Consider the following 24,502-nt stretch of genomic DNA (forward strand, 5'->3'; position numbering starts at 1 on the left):
TGATGTATTTAGTTTAAAAAAAACATTTGAGTCTATCCGGATCGTGTTACGTATTATTATTATTATTATTTTTTGAAGAGTATAATATACTTTTAAATTTTTGAACATAAACGATCACTATTAAACTAAATGGTCTTGTAGATTTTATGTATTGCATGATTACTGACACATAATCTGATAATGTATTGTTTACATTTTTCATTAAATTAATGTCGTGGGCTTTACTTAATATATTTGGTTATTTTTTTGGAAACGAGAAATTATGTATTATTATGATGAAGTGTTTCTGTGTTTGTGTTATGGTTTTAAGATTGATGGTATCCGCATTATTATTCCATAAATTACTTTTTAGGGTGATTGTAAATTTTTAATTATTATAATATTATTTTATGAACAATTTTTATAACAACAATAACAAAAATAAAATAACTATTTTCAAATATGTCATGATTGCCCCATCTGTTTAAATTATTATAAATATTTTTTAATTCGCGTACAAAAATTATCGCTGTTAAAAAAATATAGTATTGTATCTATGCTAGACGAATCAATGCGTTAGGGTTAAATGGTCGCATGTAATGTTCACCGTGCCGAATAAAAAATTAGTGAAGCATGATATTCACCGGAAGTGCAGTTTACCTATTCACTTATTCGATAGGTAGTAACATATTTTTTTTTAACATGACGCCATATTTGTTGAGATTTTATTGTTAGCAAAAAATTTGATTAAACATTTCAAATACCGTTTAAATTAGACTACTGTTAGATGGGCTTCTTTTTTTCAACATGTTTTCCATACTTGTATGGCTTAATGTGTGGTATTCGATTGTCTTAATTACAATACTTGTTTTGTTTAACTAGTAGAAATAATGACTATGATCAGAAAATAAAAATGCTGTGTATTATTTGAATAACTCATTTTAGTAATTTTATTTAAATAATTTGAATGCCTTTAGTGAATAAAAACATTAAAAACTGATCACATATAAAAGTAATTAATGTCAGTTAAATAATCGTAAGACAGTATCAATAAAATCTATAAGTGCTTCTTACCTCCTTCTACGTTTTTTGAGTAAGGTCGTACATTTTTTTTTTCGTTAGATATAGTATAGGTAACCACTCTAGCAACAACCTAAAATTTTGAATTAAATATTTCCAACTGAATTCAAACAATAATCAATAAGTTAAATGTAAGGTTAAAAATCATTCAGGTAGCACTCGAGTGGTATGTGAGTTAATTTTTTTCCTATGGTCTTTACTCTTTATTGATTAGAGTAAAAATATAAAATAAATAAACACGTGTTTTTATTGAAGGTATAATATAATATATCATATTATAGATAGGTATGCCTTCTTTCTATATATAAGGCAGTTCCTCGAATCGTATCACCCCAATCGATATGTCCTTCTATATTATTAGTAACTACTTACCTATAGTAATAATAACTCGTTTATATATATAATAAAATAACAAACAAAATTTACATTATAATTTTTTTGTTTGTCACAGGAAATCAGAAAACTTTTAATCGAATTTCCTGTTGAAAGCATTCATATCAGTACGACATCTGGAAGTAGCATGGCTCGAGTCACTTTGGAGGACCCGGAACTTAGGATGGAAGAATGGGATTTTCACAAGCAATTCGTGTTGAGAGGACAGCGTATACCAGTGTCCCCGACTCCCACTGAAATGCTTTTGTGCGTAGCCAGGTTGCCATTCAGCTACACGGAGGATCAGTTCACTCGGTTGGTGCAAATGTACGGGGAGGTTCGCAAGACGTTTCTGATAATCAGTGAGAAAACCGGCGAGAGCAAAGGATATGGATTCGTCGAGTATTTGAACAAGGAGTGCGCGATCACGGCCAAATGTGGTCTGGACGGCAAAGGGATCGAAGACCAAACACTTGTCTGCGATTGGTTAGACGGCAGTCATATCACGTACGAGTCACTTCATTCTAAATGCCTGTATGTGGACAACTTGCCCAAGTCGTTCAGAGACATGAGCGAATTCCGTAAAATGTTCGCCAAAGTCGTGAATCCGCCATATTGCCAGGTCAGTATCTATATAGAATTAACGACCACGACAGTATAGTTACCTACTACGTATTATGTTATTGTTGTTTAATCGACGCTAAATCGAATAAATCTATTGTCTAGATTGCGCTTAAAAATGGATGTCCGTTAGACTGGGGTCTAGTTGAGTATAACACAGCTGAAGATGCAGAACGAGCGCAATCGGAGTTGAACGGACATGCACTGAGAGGCCATAATATTCGCATAACTTACTATATACCCGGAGTCAGAGCTATAAATTTGTTTTTGAAACTTTTGAACGAACCGGTAATGGCGTAAAACCATTTAATATATTTTATTATTATTCAATTTTAATTTTAAAAAATAATAATGTTTTTTTTTTTTTCTTAAGAGTAAATCTAAATGCGGTGGGCTCTTGCCAGACCCTCCTCAGGAAGTCATCGAGCAATCATTACAAAACCTTTCCAAACAGAATCCAATCTGTAAGTACCTAATAGGCAATTGTACAGTATTAGTTTAAAGTTATTTTTCTAATTTTTTTTTAAATTTAAGTTGCACAAAATCTTCAAAATATTATTTTTAATCAAATCAAAGCCGCTCAAATGGGATCTGAATTGCAAGATTTTAACGACTGTAAGTTTGTTAAAATGTTAAATTTAATTTTTTTTATTGACTTAAATATATTATAACTGATTTTTATTATAAATATTTATAGCAACAGTGAGATCACATTTAATGAATAGCAAAGCTCCACCGACTATGTTGCATTCTCCAACAAGTTTATCTTACATGGGTACCACTCCAGAGGTAAATTAATTTTTTTGTTGTTATAATTGATTTGTAAACAATTATATTATCTTTTTATTTTGTTATTTTAGACTTATGGTTCAAGGTTATTACCTAGCCCGCCTGTTGGAGAAGTTCCACCACATTTGAATTCTGGATTATTTGATGCAGACTTGACCAACCCACTACTGGCTAATTATTATAGAGAACTTATAACCGCTCAGATTATGGCTGGAACACAAAAGGCTAATGGCTTTGGAAGTTTGACTGCCAACCTTAATCCTGCCTTTGTTGATACTGTTCAACAAACAACAAATAACAGTAGTACTTTGAATCAGATTGATGCAGTACAAAAAGTATATCAAAACCAAAATTTACAAAGTATTGGCCAACAATTAGCTCAACAAATAGCTCAACAACATATAGCTCAACAACAGATGAATCAACAGTTAGTGCATCAACAACAACATAATAATATTGGTCAACATAATATAAGTCAACAACAAAATGTTGTGATTAATATCTATGGAGGTGTTAATACTACTACACCTCCAGCAACACCAACTCCAACTACACCTACTTATCCATTTGGTTCGTCATTATCTCTTAACTTGGATCAACAGTGGCCAAAAAATACTCAGGCTTCAACAACTGATTCGTATCTAGCCAGTCCCATTGCTGCACCTGAAAAATCTTCTTTGAGTTACTCGCCATCATCTACATGGTCCTCTATGCAGAGTATCGCTTCAACTCCCTCCCCGCAATCTATGTATTCTCCTTTGGCTCCGAATATCTGGACACCTACTTCATCCACATCATCGTTGTCAAATCAACATGAATCAGCTCGTGGGCAAAAAAGAGGTATTCCTCCATCCCCTGAACTTAGTCCTGAGGGTATGTATATTGGACAACATTCACAAGGAATTGGAGGCCACTATGCCGATTCCTACTTGAAACGTAATAAGAAAAATTGAACTCCGTCCTCAACTTAGCTTTCTATGTTTTACTTAAAACGTACATAATTTTTATGTTAATTTCATAGTCCAGGACTCGTCATTATTTTGTATTTTAATTTTAATGTTAGATTTGATAATTAACAAAAAAAAAAAAATTATTATAGATTAGCTTCTGTTCGTGTTTTATGAGGGTAGTTACACTATATCTCATAATTTGAAACAAAAACCCTTAAATGGCATGCGTGCAACTTATCTATTTCTTTTTTCTTTATAGCACCTCCATATTTATTTTTGATTTATTAAAAATCCTGGACTAATTTATTATTTTCAATGTTTTTATTTTGACCTCAATTCAATGTTGACTAAAATGATGTGACATAATGTCATACTCAATTGTTTTTTTTTTTTTTTTTTTTTTTTTATATTCTTGATTTATTACAAAGATCTAAATTAAATTATTTTTATCTTCTAAAAGTATTAATTTTATGTGCATGTATTTTTCACAAGTCGCTTCAAATGGACTTGTTAACTTTATTTATTCACATAGATATCAACACACTAAATGAAAATTCTGATTTATTATGAAAGATATTCGTGTTTATAGTTGAAGTTTTTTACTTATACTCTAGTTTATGTTTGATGATTAGTTAAATTCGTCATATTTGTCCATTTTGTCTTTTTTTCTGATTTTTTTTTTAGTATTTTCTAGAATCTATGTTTTTTTCTTTCTTTTTATTTTGAAGTCCAAACAAATTAGTATATATTATTTTAATATAAATATTGATTCTTATATATATATATAAATTTAACTATCCATCTTGAGAGAAAATATTTTTAATCCTAAACTTTCATAATTCATACTGTTGGGCTAATCCACTAGATCTATTGGATCTTCCTTACATTTGAAATATGTAGGTGTTTAAACTGATTGTACAATTTAATATTATTGAATTATTTTATATTAGCCAAATTGTACTTAACAACGCTCATTAGGTCTTAATCACACACATTTAATTTTGTTTAAAATTATGTTCAATTAAATGTTGGCAATCAGAAACAAAAAAATATATATTATCCAATCATCCTAATTTTGTTTATTAAGACTGCATAAATATAATAAGAGTATGCAATTTTAATATTTGTATTACTATTATTACATATTTTTAAAACTAAAAATGTTTCTAAGAAGTAAATTAATGTATTTGTTTTTATTTTAAGGCTGATTAGTTAACCTGCTTTTTTCATTTTTCAAAAAACACCTTAAAGTAAGCAGTGTTTTTGTTTGTTTATTTATTTATTTATTTTTATGTATGAATCATTTTTGTATGTTACTTATCTCATCAACTGTTATCTTAAATATATGTATATTAAATTCTTTGTATTGCATAGCATTTGAGCTATACTAAGCTTCATTTACGAAGTACAAATTTTCGTTACAATCCTTTATTGTTAAATGTATATAAATTTATCTTTTAATGTATTTATTATTATATAAAAGTACATTATTTACCTTATTGTGTTACTTTATCTTAATAACACATCTTTTGCCAAATTAACATCATCAGTTTTAGTTTTTAGGCTTTTAATTATTTAATAAATCAAATAATATTAATTATTTGTGTATATTTTTCACCATATTTTTTGTTTATATATCTTGTGTATTATTTCAGCCTGTTCTTAGATTATTAGTAAACTCCATTGTATTATGTGGTTAATCTAAAATAATTTAATAATCATGACAGTATATCTAATAATATGTATTTAAATAATTCACCTCTGGTTAATTAAATTATTATATTATTTTATTTAATGTCTACAGTTAATTATGAATTTCTAAAAAGGCTGACTAGTATATTCATATGAAATCATAATTTTTCCCATTAATATATGTTCAACAAACATGTGATTTATTATCTGTTAATAAAGTAGATCTTCAACCTTCGCAAAACTTTTTTCATAATAATATTGTTATCTTAACATTTTTACGTTATCTAATTATAGAATAATATTATTTCGATGATATTTTATTATCAATGTTCTTATTCTTTGCGAAGATCCTTAACATAGATAAAAATACATCAATGTGATTTTATATACATTTATTTATCCTTTTTTTAAGCTTATTGATTTATATATTTAATTTGTTTATGTATCTTGTATTATTTATACATACATACATTTTTTTTTTTTATATAATGAATTGTAATTTTTTTAATAATGTATGATGAGATTGTCCATTAAACAGAAAAATAATTTTTTTATAGTATATTATTATTTTTTCATGGTAGTTTTTCTTTTTGTAGTATTGTATTTAAAAGAATTATGTGGAATATATTATTTTAAAACTATTTTTTGTATTTAATATTTAACGTGATATATTTTTATTTCCTTACATCCTTAAAGAATGTATTTTATAGAGTTAATGAATTTGAATAGCTTAGTTAATTATTTCATACAATTCAGTTTATGAGCGACCTTCAATCAATTATTATTGTTTCTTTTGATGTATTATGTAAAAAGGTGTTAAACATAAATTTGGATTTAGTGTATTATAATTGTAAGCATTAAAATCTGATATAATTTTTTCACTTTTTTTTGTATAGAAGTTTAAAATAAATTTAATGTTTTATTTGAAATATTCATATACTAAATATAATTCATTATATTTTTATATTTAGTTTGAGTTAAAAAATAGTTCTTTGGGTTGTTGGTATTCAAATGGTTCACAAACTCTGTTGCAGACTTACAAAAAATAGTGTAGTAATTTTAAGTTCTTAATTAATATTTAGATATATTTTAGTTAAAATATCTGTTTTCTTAATCTTTTTGTCTGTAATTTTATCCTAAAAAATTTAAGCTCAGATTTGTATTTTTTTAGGCTGACACTTTCCATAAAAACTCAAACTTGACATAATACTGTGAATAAAAATATTACATAGAATTAAATTCAAATTCCACAAAATCAAAATACCCAATGCAATTTAAAATTCAAAAATGTGTGTTACCTATAATATTAAAATAATCAAAAATAGCCCCTACAAAATTATATACATATTAGGATCTAAAAAAATGGAAAAGTTGTTTAAATGGGTATTTCTAATTTTTTTAAACTTTTTTGATTTTTAACAATATTATTCAATAATTTTTTGGTTATTAGTTGTACCACTATTGTACCTCAGAAATCATTCTGGGTAATTTTTCTTTCCTAAATCAAATTTTTTAACTTTTTTAGTAAGACTACATTTTTGATACTAAAAAAATATTACAATTAAAAAGGTAGTGTTAAAATGTACACATATTTTATGAATTATTGATAACGTAATAATGATATAAAATTCTGGCTTATCAAAATTTAAGAACAAAATTATATATTTAGGTATGTTATAGAGTTATAACATTAAAAATTAATATATAAAATAATTTATAACATTGGAATTAAATTATTAACATAATATATGCTTATTACCGTTGGTCAGCTAATCTGAGGTTACTTTACACGTACACAGTATTTATACAGCCAAATATATTTATTAAACCCATGAGCAGTATAATATCTAATTAGTAACTTGAAACTACATAGCATATAGTGCATTTTTTTTTCAAGATATACAGGGTGATTTTTTAAGTATGCACATCCCCCTTTTTTGTTTTTTCCCTTTAACAGTAAATTTATTCAAATTCTGATTTTTAGAATTTTCAAGTAGACTTAAAGAAAAATCGATATAAAGTGGCCTAATGAACGATGTTCTACATGGATTTCATTTATATAAAATTGTCGGTTACTGCCTTTCACTTCGGCAGGCCAGTATAGTATTGTATATGATGTATATTTTAATGGGTTGACCATTCGTCTCCTCGTTTGTACATTGTACCTCTACCCTTTGGTTTGCTGTGGAATCTTCGGAACACCAAAGTGTTTGACAATTTTCCAGAGGTAGGGAGATCAAAAATCAACAAAAATAAAATTTGTGAGCACCAGAAATTACTGGGCTAAAGCTTACAGTGAAACCAGATGGCTCGTGCCAGTGGCGCCGAACTCATAAATCATGTGAAGTGATCACTTCAATTCTTAAATAGGTGGATATAGGTGAGTTCTAGAGAATACCCGAATACCGGTTAATGTGGTAATTAAAGTTAAACCTGGTGTTCTATACATAATTTAGTATTTTAGTGTAAGTACCTATTTTTATATCATATTTGACGGCTAAAAAATTCGAGTGGGTGGCTGAGTAAACATTTGTTAAAAAAAAGTTAATAGTTATAAAATCAAGTTTAGATTATGTTGTTGTAATTTTGTAATTGAGGTTTGGATATACTGATAGTTCCTACCAATGTAACACTCCGAGTAATAGAATAAAAGTTAGTAATTGACCGTTGTATTATGATTGCTGTTTCGTCCCCTTATATACTAGTGTAGTATAGTGTTTAACACAATTCTAGATTTCGCTTCACAAAAATATCTGAGTTCGGTGCCACGACTGGCTCGCACCAAGCCGACTATCGGAATTGTTTTGCAATTAAGTGTGTTCCGCTAAAATAATATTATGCATAATGCATAAAAAAAGTGTTCATTGGTTTCAAATAATTTCACCGAGTGTCCAAATTCCCAGTCAAGACATTTTATTTACACGTGAAAAACATTCGAATAAATGTGTATAGGCGGTAATGGGATAAAGGCAGGGCCGGATTTAAGGTTGTGGGGGTTCCAGTGCCCACATAAGATTGAAATATAAGAATCTTCAGATGATCTATATTTTGTTTTAAAACTTAAACTTTAAAATTATATCACTGATGGGTTATTCCCTTATCATGCTATTAATTTCTTATCTCAAATGCAATATTTTTTTGCAAATTAGTAGAAAAATTTTTTTTTTAAAGGTAATTATTTTGTGGGAGTCCCATGCTCTCCCTAAATCCGGCTCTGGATATAGGTATACAGTCTGTATGCGGTTTTTTATTGGAGCCGAAAAACGTGCATATTAGTTTATAAATCACTCAAGGAGCTGGGTGGGAAAATTCAGTGGGCTGCGTTGTATTATTCATTTTACCATTGAGTATATATAGTATATACTATATATATATATATATATACTATATATATATATATATATATACACTATATATATATACTATATATATATATATATACTATATAGTATATATATACTATCTATACTCAATGATTTTACTATCACCAACGGTGTGTGTTATCAACAAAGCAGTTGCCGACTAATCAGTCCACTGATATAGTGATTTGCGACGTCCGACCAAATGCGCTCAATAATTATTACTAATATTCGTCGATAAGTTTTCGTTTTGAATCTACAGACTTTATAATAATTTCAGAATCGTCACGCTTTTACTCCGAATTCAGTCATTCGAAGAAGTGCACACACATAGTCACAGAGGTAAATTCCATTCTAGTGAGTCACTATTACCCACTAATTACTATACTATACTTGTTAATTTTGCTCAAACACTTTGTCGTCGAAAAATATTATTCGCATCTTTCGACTTTTCGAGTATTGCATTTATGCCCACCCGACCACCCATCTAATCCAAGCTTGATCACGCTGTGTGTGAATAGCGTCGTACATTCACGGTTTCTGTGATTTTTATTATTGATTCTTTTGAACAGTTTACAACTTAATTTCTGTACATAAGCATATAACAATATTTTTTACATGTACGTGTATATTCATTTCAGTACTGAATGTTGGTCTCAACAAAATAAAATATTTACTTTTAATAATAATTTAGGACAACTCAAGTCTGAAACTTGACAGATTAGCCATTGTACATCTTCGATAAGTCAATAACATTTTAACTTTAGTTTAAACTTGCTTATCGCAAACTCTGATATAGAATATCTATCTATGTACATGATGTGGGTGTGTCATTGAACGTTTTGATTGAATAAAATAATAATGTAATATTTTATATTTATATATTTTACAGAATTTATAAACGGTAGTTTAAGACACATTTATACTTGAATGAGAAAATGACATTCTTTTACAAGGGACATGAAGAAAAGATACCAGAAATAAAATGCTGGTATCCAAGAACAATAGTTTACGATCCAATAAAAGCTGGCAGTATTGATGGCACTGATAATGAACCACATGATGCTGGAATTATTAGAGCCTTAAATTCTGAGTATAAAACGTCCTACAAGGCTAAAGGAAATCCCTTAAATACAATATTTGTAGGCAGACTAAGCTTGGATACAACAGAGAAAGATTTAGAAAATGTAAAATAATATTATTATTCTGAAATTATAACTAATAAATAAGTAGATTGATTTTGTATTATTTTATGACCAAATTGATTATAACAGGTCAATAGAAATAAACTAAAATATGTTTAGATGATAATAAGTGCAAAATTGATAGTATATTTTTAAAATATAACTTATTTTTATATTTTTAATATAAAACCGTGTATTATTTCCTTCCGTCAATACATAATATAATGTTGGCATTCAGGGCCGGTTATAGGCGTAGGCGACAAAGTTAATATTTATATAGAGGCGGCATATAAGAAAAGTTATAATAAAACAAGAGGCGGCAATTTGATCTTTACCTACATTTAAAAATTTGCTTGCACCGGCCCTGTTGGCATTATATATATTTAGGTACATTAATGATGAAATAATTTTGTTTTCATAGTTTTGTACATTCATTATACCAGGGGCGTCCTCAAGGGGGGGGGGGGGCGAATGGGGCAGTCGCCCCCTCCATGACCTCTATTTTCTTTCTTAAAATTAATTAAAAGGTAAAAAACCTAGTAATTGGTGTATTTTCATATAAATATATAGGTGATGTATGAAGTTCGCCCCCCCCCCCCTATGAAAGGGTCTAGGGACGCCACTGCATTATACACAATATTTTTAATATTAATCGTTTTATGGGTAATACACTGTTTACTTTGTTTTATTGGGTAATAATAAATTATCATCATTCTTTTTTTTCTTGGGGAAGAGGGCTTATTTACCATATTATATTTTATTTATACCTACACTTAGATACAAATAAAAACTACACTAACTGTTTAAATTCATACAATTTAATTGAAAATGTTATATAACTTAAACAATTAATTGTTTTTTATTTTGTTTTAGGAATTCTGTCGGTATGGTAAAATGATAGCTTTAAGGCTGGTTAAAGATATAATAACTGGTTTAAGTAAACGATATGCTTTTATAGAATATGAAACATTTAAAATGGCATTGAATGCTTATGTACTTTGTAAAAAACTAGTATTAAAGAATTCTGAGGTATTTGTGGATTTCGAATGTGGACGATTACTACCTGGATGGAAACCTCGAAGACTAGGTATATCAATATATATTTTTTTTAATTTCTCTTACCAAAATAATTTATGTAATTTATTTCTTACCTTTGTTTAGGTGGAGGTTTTGGAGGTGAAAAACAATCAGGTCAACTTAGATTTGGTGGTAGAATAAGAAGTTTTAGACCACCTTTAAATCTGGTTGAATTTAAAAAGAATAGATCAAATAATGAAGAAAACAAAGAAATTAGAAAGTCAATTACAACTCCTCGTTCTACTAACGACAGGCATTCAAATTCTGTTGGTGTTTCAACTACATCGGCACCTTCAATTATATCATTACCATTAACACCACCATCGCAACCCGCTATGGTTTTACCATTAACACCTCCTTCATATTCAAATGCACTGATGCCATTAACACCACCTTCACAATCTATAATTGTTTTACCATTAACACCTCCTTTAAATTCAACTGTCACATTACCATTAACACCACCATCACATTCTATTACATCTTTACCTTTAACACCACCCTTAAATTCGATTCCGCCTACTTGAAATGTTATTAAATTTAAATAAATTTACTGAAAATTTAAATGACTCATTAGCTATAATTAATAACAATATATATAAATATATTCATATTTTTTTGTACAAATCCATCTGAATATTTTAATAATTATTGTGATTGTATTAAACTGTTTTTGTTAAACTTATTGTTTTTATTATTATTAACTTACTTTTCTTAATAACTTCACAAGTATACTATCAGTAATCTCAATGGTTGTTTAGTTTTAATATGTTACATAACAATACTTTATTTGAAATAAGAACAGTAGCTAGCGATGACAAGTTTTTGTATGCAATGAACCTTCTTTAATCGAGTATTTTAAATTCCAAAACTGAAAGCTCTATAAGAGAATTATATGTGTTCATTCACATCCTTCAAAATATTTATTTATAAAGTAATCAATTCCATGCTTTGTCCAACTGTCGCTTAAAAGTAAATTGTTGCTTCCCAACACTATTTATAACTTTTAACTCATGTTTATTAATTATCTTCAATTATTCAATTATTCACAGTTAGATTCTAAATTACAAAATGCAATAAAATTAATATTAGTAGGTATTAATTTGTATAAAACGTTCATTATTATTGAATTATTCTTCTAATCATGAATATTCTAAAAATTATTTCATTTGAATATTAAATTTCAGTATAAAAAATACTGTAAAGATACATTAGCACAAAGTAAAATAATACTTGTTGACAGGGGCGGAGTGGCCGGTCTGGAAATGGGAATTATCCAGATTGCCTGGCCCATATTATGGCCTGGTGGCCCAATCATTTATATTAGATTTTATTTACAAAATTAGTAAATGCGTCAACAATGTTTTTGTATTAAAACTTTGAAATTACGAAATTAATAATTATTGTATTTGGTATATTATTAATACAATTGTGATTTGTGTTACATTTTGATAGCCTTGTATGAGTATAAGAAAGCATAGGCCATCGGGTATAAAATTACAAAATATCGTTTGGTTATTTTTATAATTAACACCCGAGTACCGACGCCTGTTGAAACTTGAAAGTTGTTTATCTTCAGAGTAGCGACAAACATAGACATACACCAATATATAATGGCTATAATTGAAATAATTGAATAATACCCAATGTTGTGTTATTGGTCGGTGGAAATAGGAAACAATTTTTTGTATCATAAATATATTTGATTGTATTTACTGCTTAGCGAAAATGTTCTAGTTATGACTTATGGTAGGGTCGTTGGAATCATTTTTAATTTAAAAAAATAGATAAAATAATATAATAATTTGAATAACGTTTATCATTATTTTATTTGCTGGTTAACAAAATTAAGAAACAATATTTGAAAATTTCTGAAACGTTTGTGTAATAAATTTTATATAGTGAGTGAATACCTATTTAGTACAGTTTTAAGTTTATTGTAGTAAACTATAATATAGTACCTCAGATATTATGTAGGATCTTAGGATATTAAATATGCACTTAATATTTTAGTTGTATAATTAAATAAATAAAAACGTCTATGAAAAAATATTGATAAAATGATAAATTTTTTAAAATATGCATTTGTAAGCAAAATAAAATTTTTCAATACTACCTTTGTGAAAGCATGAAATGTATTTGTTTTGTACTTGTGAAAGGTCATTTTCAACCCTGTAGTATTTGAATAATAGGTTAAGAAATTCAATGACCAATGAAAACCTTGAGTCTTTTATGCTAATGGCCATTGAGAATAAAATTCTCATGGAAATAGATAATAATATTATAATAAATGCAGTTGGTGAAAAATCTAAGCTATTATCAAAATTATTATTATAAATGTATATCTTTCTTATTATATAATTATTAATAATTTGTTATAGTTATTGTTTATAAATCATAATTAATATAATACTTCTTTATTATAAATATATTTGTTACTTATTAACTAAACCTGAACCATTAAAACACAATATATAATTATTAACATTGCTATTAATCTATACTGATTAAATATTTTCTGGTATTAGTGGTATATAAATACAACACATTAGAAGTTAAACGAAATAGCAATTGTGATTGAATTAATTTTATAATATTGAGAGTATAAATAATACATATTATAAATAAAATGAAATGTATTTATTTAATTGTAATTTGTATTGAAATAAGTAAATAGAAATATATAATTTTAGCGTAGCGAGAAAAATTTGTTTGGTAATTTAATTGGTAAATGGAGAGTGGCCTGGATAAATTTCAATCTCCCGGCCTGAATTTTGTTCCCACTCCACACCTGCTTTTAGATACTATTTCTAAGATGTTTTAGTACTTTGGTACTTACCTGCAGTACCTATATCGATTTTTGCTTCACTACTTTTTATTAGTTATTTTCGCTGCTGTATCTGTTTTTACTGAAAAATAACCTTTTGGTTTTCACTGATATTTCATTTTCACCCAAAATTTAAAAAGTAGGTTTGTACCAATAAGAATATTATTCATTATTAAGCTAGACGTTTTAACTGAAAAACCATTTTAGTAACCAATTACCTACAATTCGCGCATATTATACGTGCCATATGAAGAAAAACATTAAACAACAAAAGTATATAATATAGTCTAAATGTTGTATTAAGAAACTCCTGATTAGAGATAACAATTTATCATATTTAGTATTATTATGTTTATGTAATATATTATAATATTAAAATTAATAGAACAAACATTTTTAAGATTTTAAAAGTGCATTACCTAGATAAATAAAGTATTGAAATTTGAAGCGTCCAAACAAACCGAAATACGAAGCTGCCAGTCAATATACACATCAGGTCAGCTAACTTGGATAGAAGTTCACTGAACACCACTCACCTGTTATTTAAGTGGATTAGTAGACATTTTGAGAGTAACTAAAAATAAAATTATTTTATTTTTTTAAATACTAATTAAAAGTTCAATGTTGCGTAATGTCGAAATTACAATGATAGTTATACTATATAGACAAACAATTTCAAGCATAAATAAACTTGCAATTTTAATAATATAAACAGCTGATCTACAAAATTGTCATTGCTCATAACGTAATTCACACAGTATGATGTACAGGGGCACTTCTGCTATAGCAGTAATGAAAAGTGACTTTTTTGGCTGGATTTGTAGAAAAATAAATAGACGAAGTGCCATAAACGTGTTAAAAGACGATAGATCATAGTTATAGTTGTATTGTAAAAATTCTGCAAGCTATTATGAGAATCCTTGCCCGTAATTTTGTCAGCGCTAAACCATTTGTATTGATCAATGGTGAAATAGTGGTCCGTAGGGTCTCTCTTGTCCATGCATCATATATCATATTACTTCGTATTTAAATTTAATTTCTAATTCCTTATATGTTATTCTTTTTTTAACAAAAAAAAAAAAAGAAGTTTACCAGGAATTTAAATTCCTTTTTTTTAAGCGTTTTAAGTTCAAAGTTTCATGACATAAATCATCCATAAATTTCTCATGGAACTATTTTTTATTTACAATTAAAAAACAAATAACCATTGATAACTATGTACTTGAAATATTCGTGAATGTCTATATCAGAGACATAAGGGGAGAGCTAAGCGGGATATACCCCAGGGCCCCCCAAAAAATAATATGGACTTGCAGCTTTTCTATAGTTATAGATATATTATTAGAAAAATACGATCTTAACGATGTTTATTTAAAGATACAACCATATTAATCATTTAAAATAATTGTCTGTGATAACCTGCATGTTATTGAATGAGATATAGGTTAGGTTAAAATTTATTAAATTTGAGACGGCTCTTATGTGTGTTATTGGTAAAAGAAATCAAAGACGACGTGAAAAACAAACTGTTTTATGTGGGAAAAAAAGTTTGAAGTCGATACCTTCTTTGTTATTATAGATAAATTGATTTCTGAACTTGACAGAAGATTACATTCTTATAATCTTTTTCTTTCTCAATTCAAATTTTTAGTTAACTTTAAAACTGACACTGGCCCAGGCATTCATTAAATAACTGTATTCAGTTTTACCATAATGATCTCGATGATAACTTGAAAACAGAAATATCTCATTTTTATCATTATATCGAAACAGTTTCCTCAGATATTGACAATTATTGTGATGCTATAGCAAAACTTCTATAATATGAATGACAACTTTTTGATGTTTTTCCAAATGTATATATTGCACTGAGATTATATCTGACATTACCGTTGACAAATTGTATTGTTTAATAAATTAACGATGTAATGTAAATTTTCTGTCTGAGGAAAAATATTTTTCTTATTTAACTAATTAATATCAATTGGTATATTATTATAAAAATACTTTTTTGTAAAATTAGGGCCCCAAAAATTAATTAGCCCAGGGCCACTAATTTCATCAATCCACATCTGGTCTATATATATTAGTATTTTCCAAGTTTGACTCTCTTTATAGATGTTTTCAATTTTCATTTATTATTAGTTTTTTATTTTTTTACCTGGTTTCTAATCAAGTATAAGCTTAAAACACCTTACATCACCATTATAGCTAGTGTTTTTCCGTTAGTTACCAGTACATATAGGCACATAGCACAGTTTTCTAGTAGATAACTATATATGGTCGTAGTGTGGTACATATAGTAATAACTAATAAGTAATATTGTAATAACGATTGTTGATATTAAGTTATCTAATTATACTATTGTCTATTGTTACTATTAATAAAATATTTATATTAAGATATAATTAATATATATTTTTCAATGTTCATCATACACTAGCCAAAATATAGCCACTTCCAAAACATCATATTTATAATTCTGCTTAAATTAGAATAAAATTATGGCCTATTGCGTTGAATAAAAATATGCTCGCAGAGTGAACTTTTCTTACTTGCTTTTCTTCCAAAAATATCGATAGAAAATAATTTTGCTCCGTCAAAAAGCTTGAAAGTTTTACTCAAGATTCTTATAAATTGTTATAAAAAAAAAAAAAAACGGGTAATTGGGAGACCCTCTGTTGTAAAGTAGGTTACAATAGGGTCACTGTGATGGATGATGGTTTTAAATTTAAATTCAAAATATCCATGATAATGATTCTGAGCGGAGACAGTTTGTCGGGCTAAGATATTTCAAAATAGGTCAAGATTTGAACTTTAAATGATTATAAAAAAAAATTGTGATCATTTTTTTTTTTCAATTTTCAATTTTTCAACTATACTATTGCAAATAATACATACCCTTGTATTAAATTGTCAAGTTTTTTAACCAATAAAATTTTTTTTTTAATATTAAAATAACAAACTTCACTTTAGAAAGTGTAAGTAGGTTTTTTATGAATTTCTAACTTAAAATTATTTGCATATTTCGGTGATTCTTACGAAATTTTTAACTCTTGGTTTTTAATTTCCACTTACAAAATTTGTAATATATTTTCAAGTTTTTTGAACGAGTCAACATTTTTTTGACGACATCAATTCAAAACAAATTAATAACTATTGAAAATGTCATGCCTATAAATAGCTCAACACGAGTCAAAATATTTTAAAAATTGTATAATGTATACAAAATTCTAATATAAACATTCAGTGAATGTTACATGTACCTACCTATATACAGCTTTTTTTTTTATAATTACACTAAAAATTAAAATTAATTTTTTATAAAACCAATTTCGCGTATAAAATTCTGATTTTCCTTAATTAGATATTTCAACTATTTAAGTGTAAATAGAGTAGACGGACACAAAATTAAAAGAACATCACACATCATTAGTGTTAGATCAATATCATTACACTCATACATCATAAATATATATATCCATCGCTCTATTCAGAATCTAAAAATTCAAACATATTACATGTGCACAATTTTTTTTTTAAGTTCAAATTACGATATAATTCATCAAAATCACGAAAGTTTGGGTATTGCCTTATTGTATTTGAAAATCTATAAAATGTTTGAATTTTTATAAGTAAACAGGATTGAATATTTAAAACAAGGTTTCCCATAAGTATATTTCATATAGTACAACCAAAAAATCTAAAAATTATATAAACACAGTCTTTTTAAGTAGATATTCAAACGGAAAATAACAATTTTAGTTATTTTTTTTGTAATTTAAAATTTATCATCATTTTATAAATTGACAAGTGACAAGCCTTCTACGCTCAGAGTCGTCTTTCTTCATATAAAATGATTTTTGATTTTATATTATTCAAATTTTATACAACCATTACGACAGTTAACGTAATAATACAACTGCAGAGTGCTATATCCACTTGTCCGCCACTTTTTCAAACATTAAAAACACACTAATAAATACAAAAAATAAATTACCTTGACTAAATCATGTAATCAACATTATATATGCATATTAATGTTAGTATCTACCTACTCTAATAGGTTATATTATGTACACATTACACCATATGAATTAATAAGTATATCGTATTATGTATAATGGCACAATTTTATAATAACATTTTTATTTAACATATTACCTAAATGGGAAAAAGTAGGTCTCAAAAAATAAATAAAAATTATATTGTATCCAAATTCAATACTTATTTTATATTAAAATAAATTCATATCAATATAGATCTTCGGAAACAATATTTTTACTATATCTCTTTGTTATATCCAGACCCTGCAGATTTGGTTTTGGTGTCAGACAGTTTAATATTATCAAAAACGGTATATAATAAATAATAATATATACCTATACAGTTATAAAAAGTATAAATTGCAACAAGTTTGTTTTTATACAGGTTGTAACACTGTAAAAGGTCTATTTGAGTAATCTTACAACTTTTTTTTCTATTCAATATTTTGAAGTTTTTTTTTTGTTATGATTTCTGGAGCTCTGCGCTATAATTTTTATATGTTATAATTTATTCTATTTTTTTACGACTAAAATTAAATAATTTAAATTTTGTATTAAATTTTTTCTTATAATCTAAGATAGCTATTTTATAAATAAGTATTTAAAAACAGTTTTGGTGTTAAAAACTTTTAATTTGGTTACATCATTGATTTTTAATAAAATTTCAATGTTTGTTAAAATTCACATTAATTTCTTGCTAATCAGTGTTTCGTTATCATTAAAAGCCAAAAGGTAAGTAATCAATAATAAATGCATATATTTTATCATTATTTACCACATGATGCATACCACCACCATATTAGTCAAATAGACCTGTTACACTCTGTATACCTACATAGATAATTAGATTGTAGTATGTTTACTCCTGTCTACTATATTATGTAACGACACTAAATAACTAATCATACAATTTTTTTATAAAATGATATAGGTACCAAATTGTATTATGTCACTTTGTATTTTACTAGTAGGTACTATTTAGTATTTAGGACTGAGCAAGTAAAAAATATTCAAAACCTTAATAGTAAAAATTTGGCACTTGTTCCAAAAAAGGTTCGCATCCCCTGCAATACAGTATAATAGTCTGTAATAGGCGTGTAAGGTTTTTACTGTCCTCTTTGATCGTATGTCTCATTTGTATATATATATAGGTGCTATGTTGTAATTGGACTTTTATATATACCTAAAAGCGTGAAGTATAATATATTATTAATTTTATCGACAATTATAGTTTCGATTTGAACAGCTTATTGTTGCTAAACCAGAGAAATTAATTTTTTTTTCATACCATGACTCCGCTATTGCGTGTTCACAATATTTGGATGGTTCCCAAATTGTTTATGAAAAAATTGAATCAATACGGATACAATATGGCCAATATGGGTGATAATAATAGTAGTGAATTTAGTACAAGAAATAAAACTTCTAATGGTCGAATGATGTGTTTCGTTATCGTTTCCATTATGATTAATGATTATAAAAAATGTTTATATTAATTATGCAAGACCTACTACATTAATGTTGGTTTCCGATGCTTTGAAACGGTGGCTCCCTTCGCCAACTCTTGTGACGCTCAGTTTGAATACCACTGTGCTAAAGTATAGGAATATATAATATAGTTAGTATGGTATAATTATTTGATAACATTTGTTTCTGCTAAAATAGTAGATATATTTTTATTAAACTATTTACTGATGCATGTCATTCTCATTATTTATATTAACTCCTGTGTATATAGATATTTAAAGCTTTCAAATTTTGCAAATGTAAAATTATCTACTTGTAAACTAGGTGATTTTGTCTATAGGTGTTTGGTAATGTAAACCTTTAAATATGTAATGATAATTTAACTCTCGTAATTTAATTTACTATTAAACGTATAGGTATTCGTCAAAAAAATATAACATATATATCTAATAATAGAATTCATATAAAAACATAAAAGTATTAAATTTAGCCCCTACTGTGATAGTCTAAAGTCTAAACTACCCTCTTCTATGTCTAATACAATTGTTTAAAAGTATTAACTTTCAATTTTTAAACACGTATAGTAGGAACCTATTCAGTAATAGCTCAACACTCAAGTATATATTGTATATAATAGATATACCTTTACCTACCTACATAAATGGCTGTCGAGTTCAAACTACTAGCTAGTAAGCATTAACACTTGAAAAAACATTAAAACTTATCTAAACATTGTTATTAGTATACATTTAAGTAAATAATTTTAATTTTACAGTTTAGTAACAATTAATATAATACATTTTATTAATAACCAATAATAACGAATTCAACCAATTTTTTATTAAATAATAAATCTATATATTTAATATTTTTATACACATATATTAAATAGGTATCTTCATTAATTATAAATAATATATGTTTTTATTTTTTTATAATTAATGGTATAGTCATACGTGGATAATGAATAGTTAATAATGTATAATGTATTATATATAGGTATACATAAAGTTATGACTATAGCGTTGGAATCTAGAGCACAATGAGTAGGTATTTAACTTTGAAAAAGTCAAAGATCTCAAAAATTAAGACAAATACTGAATAAAATAACTATTCAATTTTAGACACCTTTTATTTTGTTAAATTTTGCATGAAATTGATTTTTTTTCATCGACTTAAAGCATTAACTGAAAAATATACGTCATATCATCGTGTATATAATTACTGATTTAATATTTATTATAATATATTTTAAAGCATTTTAAACTGGCAAGTAATGGGTGAGTCAGCTATTATAGGTGGGTCACATGATGGCCCACCTTGCAAGTCGTATTGTACTTATTAAATATATCGCGACCTGATAAAGTTTTATCATGGCACTTTAATGATAAAATTACAAATTACAATTTTCAATAATAATACATAATTAATTAAATATATTGAAAAATTGAAATATCTTAAAGTACATAAATCATAATTGGTTTGGCCTACCCTGCCGAAAAGGTCTGAGGTCATGGTTATAGTTTCTATAACATATAATATTTATATTTGTTTCAGATTAAAAACAGTTCAACGACTGTTCACCTAGTTTAATTTTAAAAACTATTTATTGTTTTAAATTTTTAATAGGTAAATAAAATTATACTTAAATTAATTAATTTAATTTTTAGTAAATAAAATAAATCTAAATGGAATAAGTGGTAATTAATTCGTTTTTATTGATGCAGGTTGGTTTTAATTAGATACAATATATTAGTGAAACCAAAAGAAACTTAATCAATAGGTATGTTATAGAATGCATTTTAATAATCGCTGTGAAAAAAACATTATTTAAGACTTTCATAATATTATAATATTAGCCATTTATAAATTTATAATTTATAATTCGTAAAAAAGTGGTCATAAAAGTCATAAGACTATTAATATGACAAGGAGGAGATAAAATCACATAATATGTTTACTAAAGCTATAGTGATTTAATCCAATTAAAGCATTTAGTATATTATTATGGTCTCTTTTAAATGTCTCATTAACAATCTCATATTAATAAGCAAATATTTGTGATTTTGATAAATTTTGTTAAAATATACTAATATAATACTTTAAATAATGTATGAACTAATCTTTGATTTCAATTATCAAGCTATTTTACTAAAAAATAAATATTGAATGATACACGAATCGAAAAAAAAGTAGAAATTTTAACTTCTTATAAATAGCACTAAAAGAGCGAAAATATTTTTTTAAAAGCGGGTAAGTGGATGTCGCTCTGCTGTACATTAGGTGGTGGGGGTGGACCTCTGACTAGGGAAGGTTAGATTTTGAATGCAATAATAGGTATCATAATTGTATACGAAAAACGATTCTAAATGGAGATGATTAGTCAGTCTAGGATATATTATATTTAAATATTGTCTTATATTCTATTTTGAAACAAATATTTTATTTTTCAATTAGGATGCATTTTGCATAAGGCATGGTTAATCTATTTTTCCAAAAACATTGCATGTAGTTATCATAATTCATAATACCTTATATTATCATAGATATACTATATACATATACCTGGTTTGAGGATAAATAGTTATCGTTACGCTATTTCCTAAAAATTTAAAATTCAAACGCACTTAAAATTATTCCCATAATGATACTTCGAGTTTTCTCCATAGTTACTTGAAGGAAAAATGACGGAAGACTTAGAGTTGTATTTTTAATCCTTAGTTATAAACACAAACAATTTTATGATTTTAAATTCTGAGCGGAGCGATGAATGTATTGATTTTACCATGATGTGTATTTTTATTTATTTTTTTTTTTGTGTCTGTGTCATCACGTTTTGGGGCAGTAAAAGTGCTTCGATTTTTGACTTCAGTACCTAGTTCGATCAGAAAGTGAATCTAGTTGGTACTTTGGGGGGTCAAAAGTGAAAAATTCTTAATACTTTTCTAAATAATCGAGAAAAATTCATAATCAATAATTATAAATTATATAGTCACAATTCTTTTTTACAAGGATTCAAAGTTTGAATTTTGACAACATACGTAAAAATCACGAAAATTCATAAATTATTTTATGCTAGAAATTAATAAAATTTTCCTTTTATACCTAAGATTTGAAAATTTAATACATGACTCCTATCATATTTTTACAATAGCAATTGAAAAATAAAATAAATGCGTAGTCACAATTTTTTTACAAGCATTCAAAGTTTGAATTTTGACAACATATGTAAAAATCACGATAATCACGAAAATTCGGAAATTATTTCAAACTAGAAATTCATAAAAATATTTCTTTTTAAATCTAAGATTTGAAATTGTTTAATAAGTTATAATATATCCTAGACAGATAAACCGTCTTTGCTCAGAATCGTTTTTCGTAAACAATGATATAATATCATTGGATTCAAATTTAATCCATTACAGTAACCCACTTGTAACCTACTATACAGCAGAGCGACATCCACGACTTACCCGCCTTTTTTCAACTTCAAAATTATTTGCAAATTTTCGCGTTTTTGACAGATTTCGTAAAAATTTGAACTATAAATGCGTATAAAAAAAAGCTTTTTTTTATTTACAATAAGAACAACTCATAAAGAACCTTGTATTAAATGTTCAAGTTTTTTTGGTCATCCAAACATTTTTACCGACACTTCAAAAAAAATTCTGATAAAAATTGAAAATTTCAGTTGTCTATAAATAACTCAAAAAAAGTCAACAATTTTTGAAAATTAAACTGTATATACTCGTAGATAACACTAACATAAATATTTGGTGAACATTTCAATATTTACAGTGATTAGTTTTTGAATTACAACGATATAAAAAAATCGATTTGGTCGAAAATTGATTTTGCGTAAAAATTCCCGTTTTTCTGTATTTTTTTTTTTTTTTGTCTCGATTTTTTTGAAAACTGTTGGAAAATGTTTACCTTTGACCTCTATAATGCACAAAGGATATTCACTTTTACATCGGAAACCACACCCAAATTTTGAAATTGAAGCATTATTTCTATACACAGACACACACAAAAAAATAAAACACACGTCATTGTAAAATCAACATATTCATCACTCCTCAAAATCTAAAAAATACTATGTCTGGCAGATTTCAATATTAATATTCATAGGGAATTTCAAATCACTGAAGTTGTTTCATGTTACCTACCTACTACAAAAAACAAATTCGATTTTTTCAAAAACTGGTTTTGCTTATAAATAAACCATTATGTTATTCTATATATTAGTTTTTTTGTTTTTCATGATGATTTTGAAAAGTACCGGAAAGTTCTTCCCAAAATAACTAAATAGATTCATTAGATTCAATTTACTACTATAAAATCTTTTTCTATGTTAATGGTTAAAGCATAATATTTTTATTTTTATTAATAGCTTTTAGTAATTAACTATAATAGCTTGACAGTTAATACAGATAAAACAGATAAAATTATACAAAAAATAAGACTTAATATAAATAAAAACAATAAAACATTGATAACAAGAAAAAGTAATATAAATTAGGTGACATAAAGCTAGAAGCATAATATTACTGCTCCAAAAGCTGATGAAAGATACTATAAAACACACATAAAACATGATCGTAAAAATAATTCATTCATCGCTCCACTTACAACTTAAGAGGACGCCATACCCGCATGTGTTGTCTTCGTCGTACAAGTGGCGTAGCATAGCAAATTTTACGCTCAATAGATCACGTTTATTTCCGTTATTTTAAAATTTAGAGTGAATTGACCTATTATAAAAATTAAAGGCAAGATTATTACCGAGTGTATCTCATAGGATTTTTATCATATTTTAATTTTAAAGTGAGTAATGAGTATTTTAAAATTATAAATAATTTTTATATCTAAAAATACTCATACCTCGGCTTAAAATTAAAATATAATAAAAAGCCTATGAGATGCACTCGGTAATAATCTTGCCTTTAATTTTTATAATAGGTCAATTCACTCTAAATTTTAAAATAACGGAGATAAACGTGATCTATTGAGCGAAAAATTTGCTATGCTACGCACTTGTACGACGGAGACACACATA

The 24,502-nt window shown here is 26.7% G+C and overlaps 2 protein-coding genes across 3 annotated transcripts in view; both read left to right on the forward strand.

The window, feature by feature from the left end:
- The window catches only part of LOC107168139 (uncharacterized), a 43,722-nt gene extending 39,903 nt beyond the window's left edge, over positions 1–3,819 (forward strand). The window contains exons 2-7 of the mRNA XM_015517451.2: positions 1,511–2,053; positions 2,158–2,340; positions 2,426–2,516; positions 2,587–2,667; positions 2,750–2,841; positions 2,913–3,819. Of these exons, the coding sequence (XP_015372937.2) occupies positions 1,511–2,053; positions 2,158–2,340; positions 2,426–2,516; positions 2,587–2,667; positions 2,750–2,841; positions 2,913–3,794 (1,872 nt within the window). The 3' untranslated portion in view covers positions 3,795–3,819. The remainder of the gene's footprint in view (positions 1–1,510; positions 2,054–2,157; positions 2,341–2,425; positions 2,517–2,586; positions 2,668–2,749; positions 2,842–2,912) is intronic.
- A 5,182-nt stretch (positions 3,820–9,001) lies between these two features.
- On the forward strand, positions 9,002–11,784 carry LOC107168726 (U11/U12 small nuclear ribonucleoprotein 35 kDa protein-like). 2 transcript variants are annotated; one of them, XM_089217247.1, is made up of 4 exons: positions 9,002–9,199; positions 9,735–10,029; positions 10,900–11,113; positions 11,188–11,784. In XM_089217247.1, exons 2-4 carry the CDS (start codon positions 9,781–9,783, stop codon positions 11,628–11,630), a joined length of 906 nt encoding a protein of 301 aa, XP_089073373.1. In that variant the 5' UTR covers positions 9,002–9,199; positions 9,735–9,780; the 3' UTR covers positions 11,631–11,784. The 2 variants fall into 2 exon arrangements, with proteins under 2 accessions (XP_089073373.1, XP_089073372.1); XM_089217246.1 differs by having other exon boundaries at positions 9,002–9,184.
- The last annotated feature ends 12,718 nt before the right edge of the window (positions 11,785–24,502 follow it).

The sequence above is a fragment of the Diuraphis noxia genome, unplaced genomic scaffold (genome assembly GCF_037042655.1).
Source record: "Diuraphis noxia isolate RWA-SAM2 unplaced genomic scaffold, SU_Dnox_SAM2 contig0001, whole genome shotgun sequence".
Classification (NCBI taxonomy): Eukaryota; Metazoa; Arthropoda; class Insecta; order Hemiptera; family Aphididae; genus Diuraphis; species Diuraphis noxia.

Excerpts from the sequence above, each read along its gene's own strand:
- LOC107168726 (XM_089217247.1), top strand. The coding sequence starts at position 9,781 with ATGACATTCTTTTACAAGGGACATGAAGAAAAGATACCAGAAATAAAA. Across the intron at positions 10,030-10,899 it reads CAGAGAAAGATTTAGAAAAT|GAATTCTGTCGGTATGGTAA; the intron begins GTAAAATAATAT and ends ATTTTGTTTTAG. Across the intron at positions 11,114-11,187 it reads ATGGAAACCTCGAAGACTAG|GTGGAGGTTTTGGAGGTGAA; the intron begins GTATATCAATAT and ends ACCTTTGTTTAG.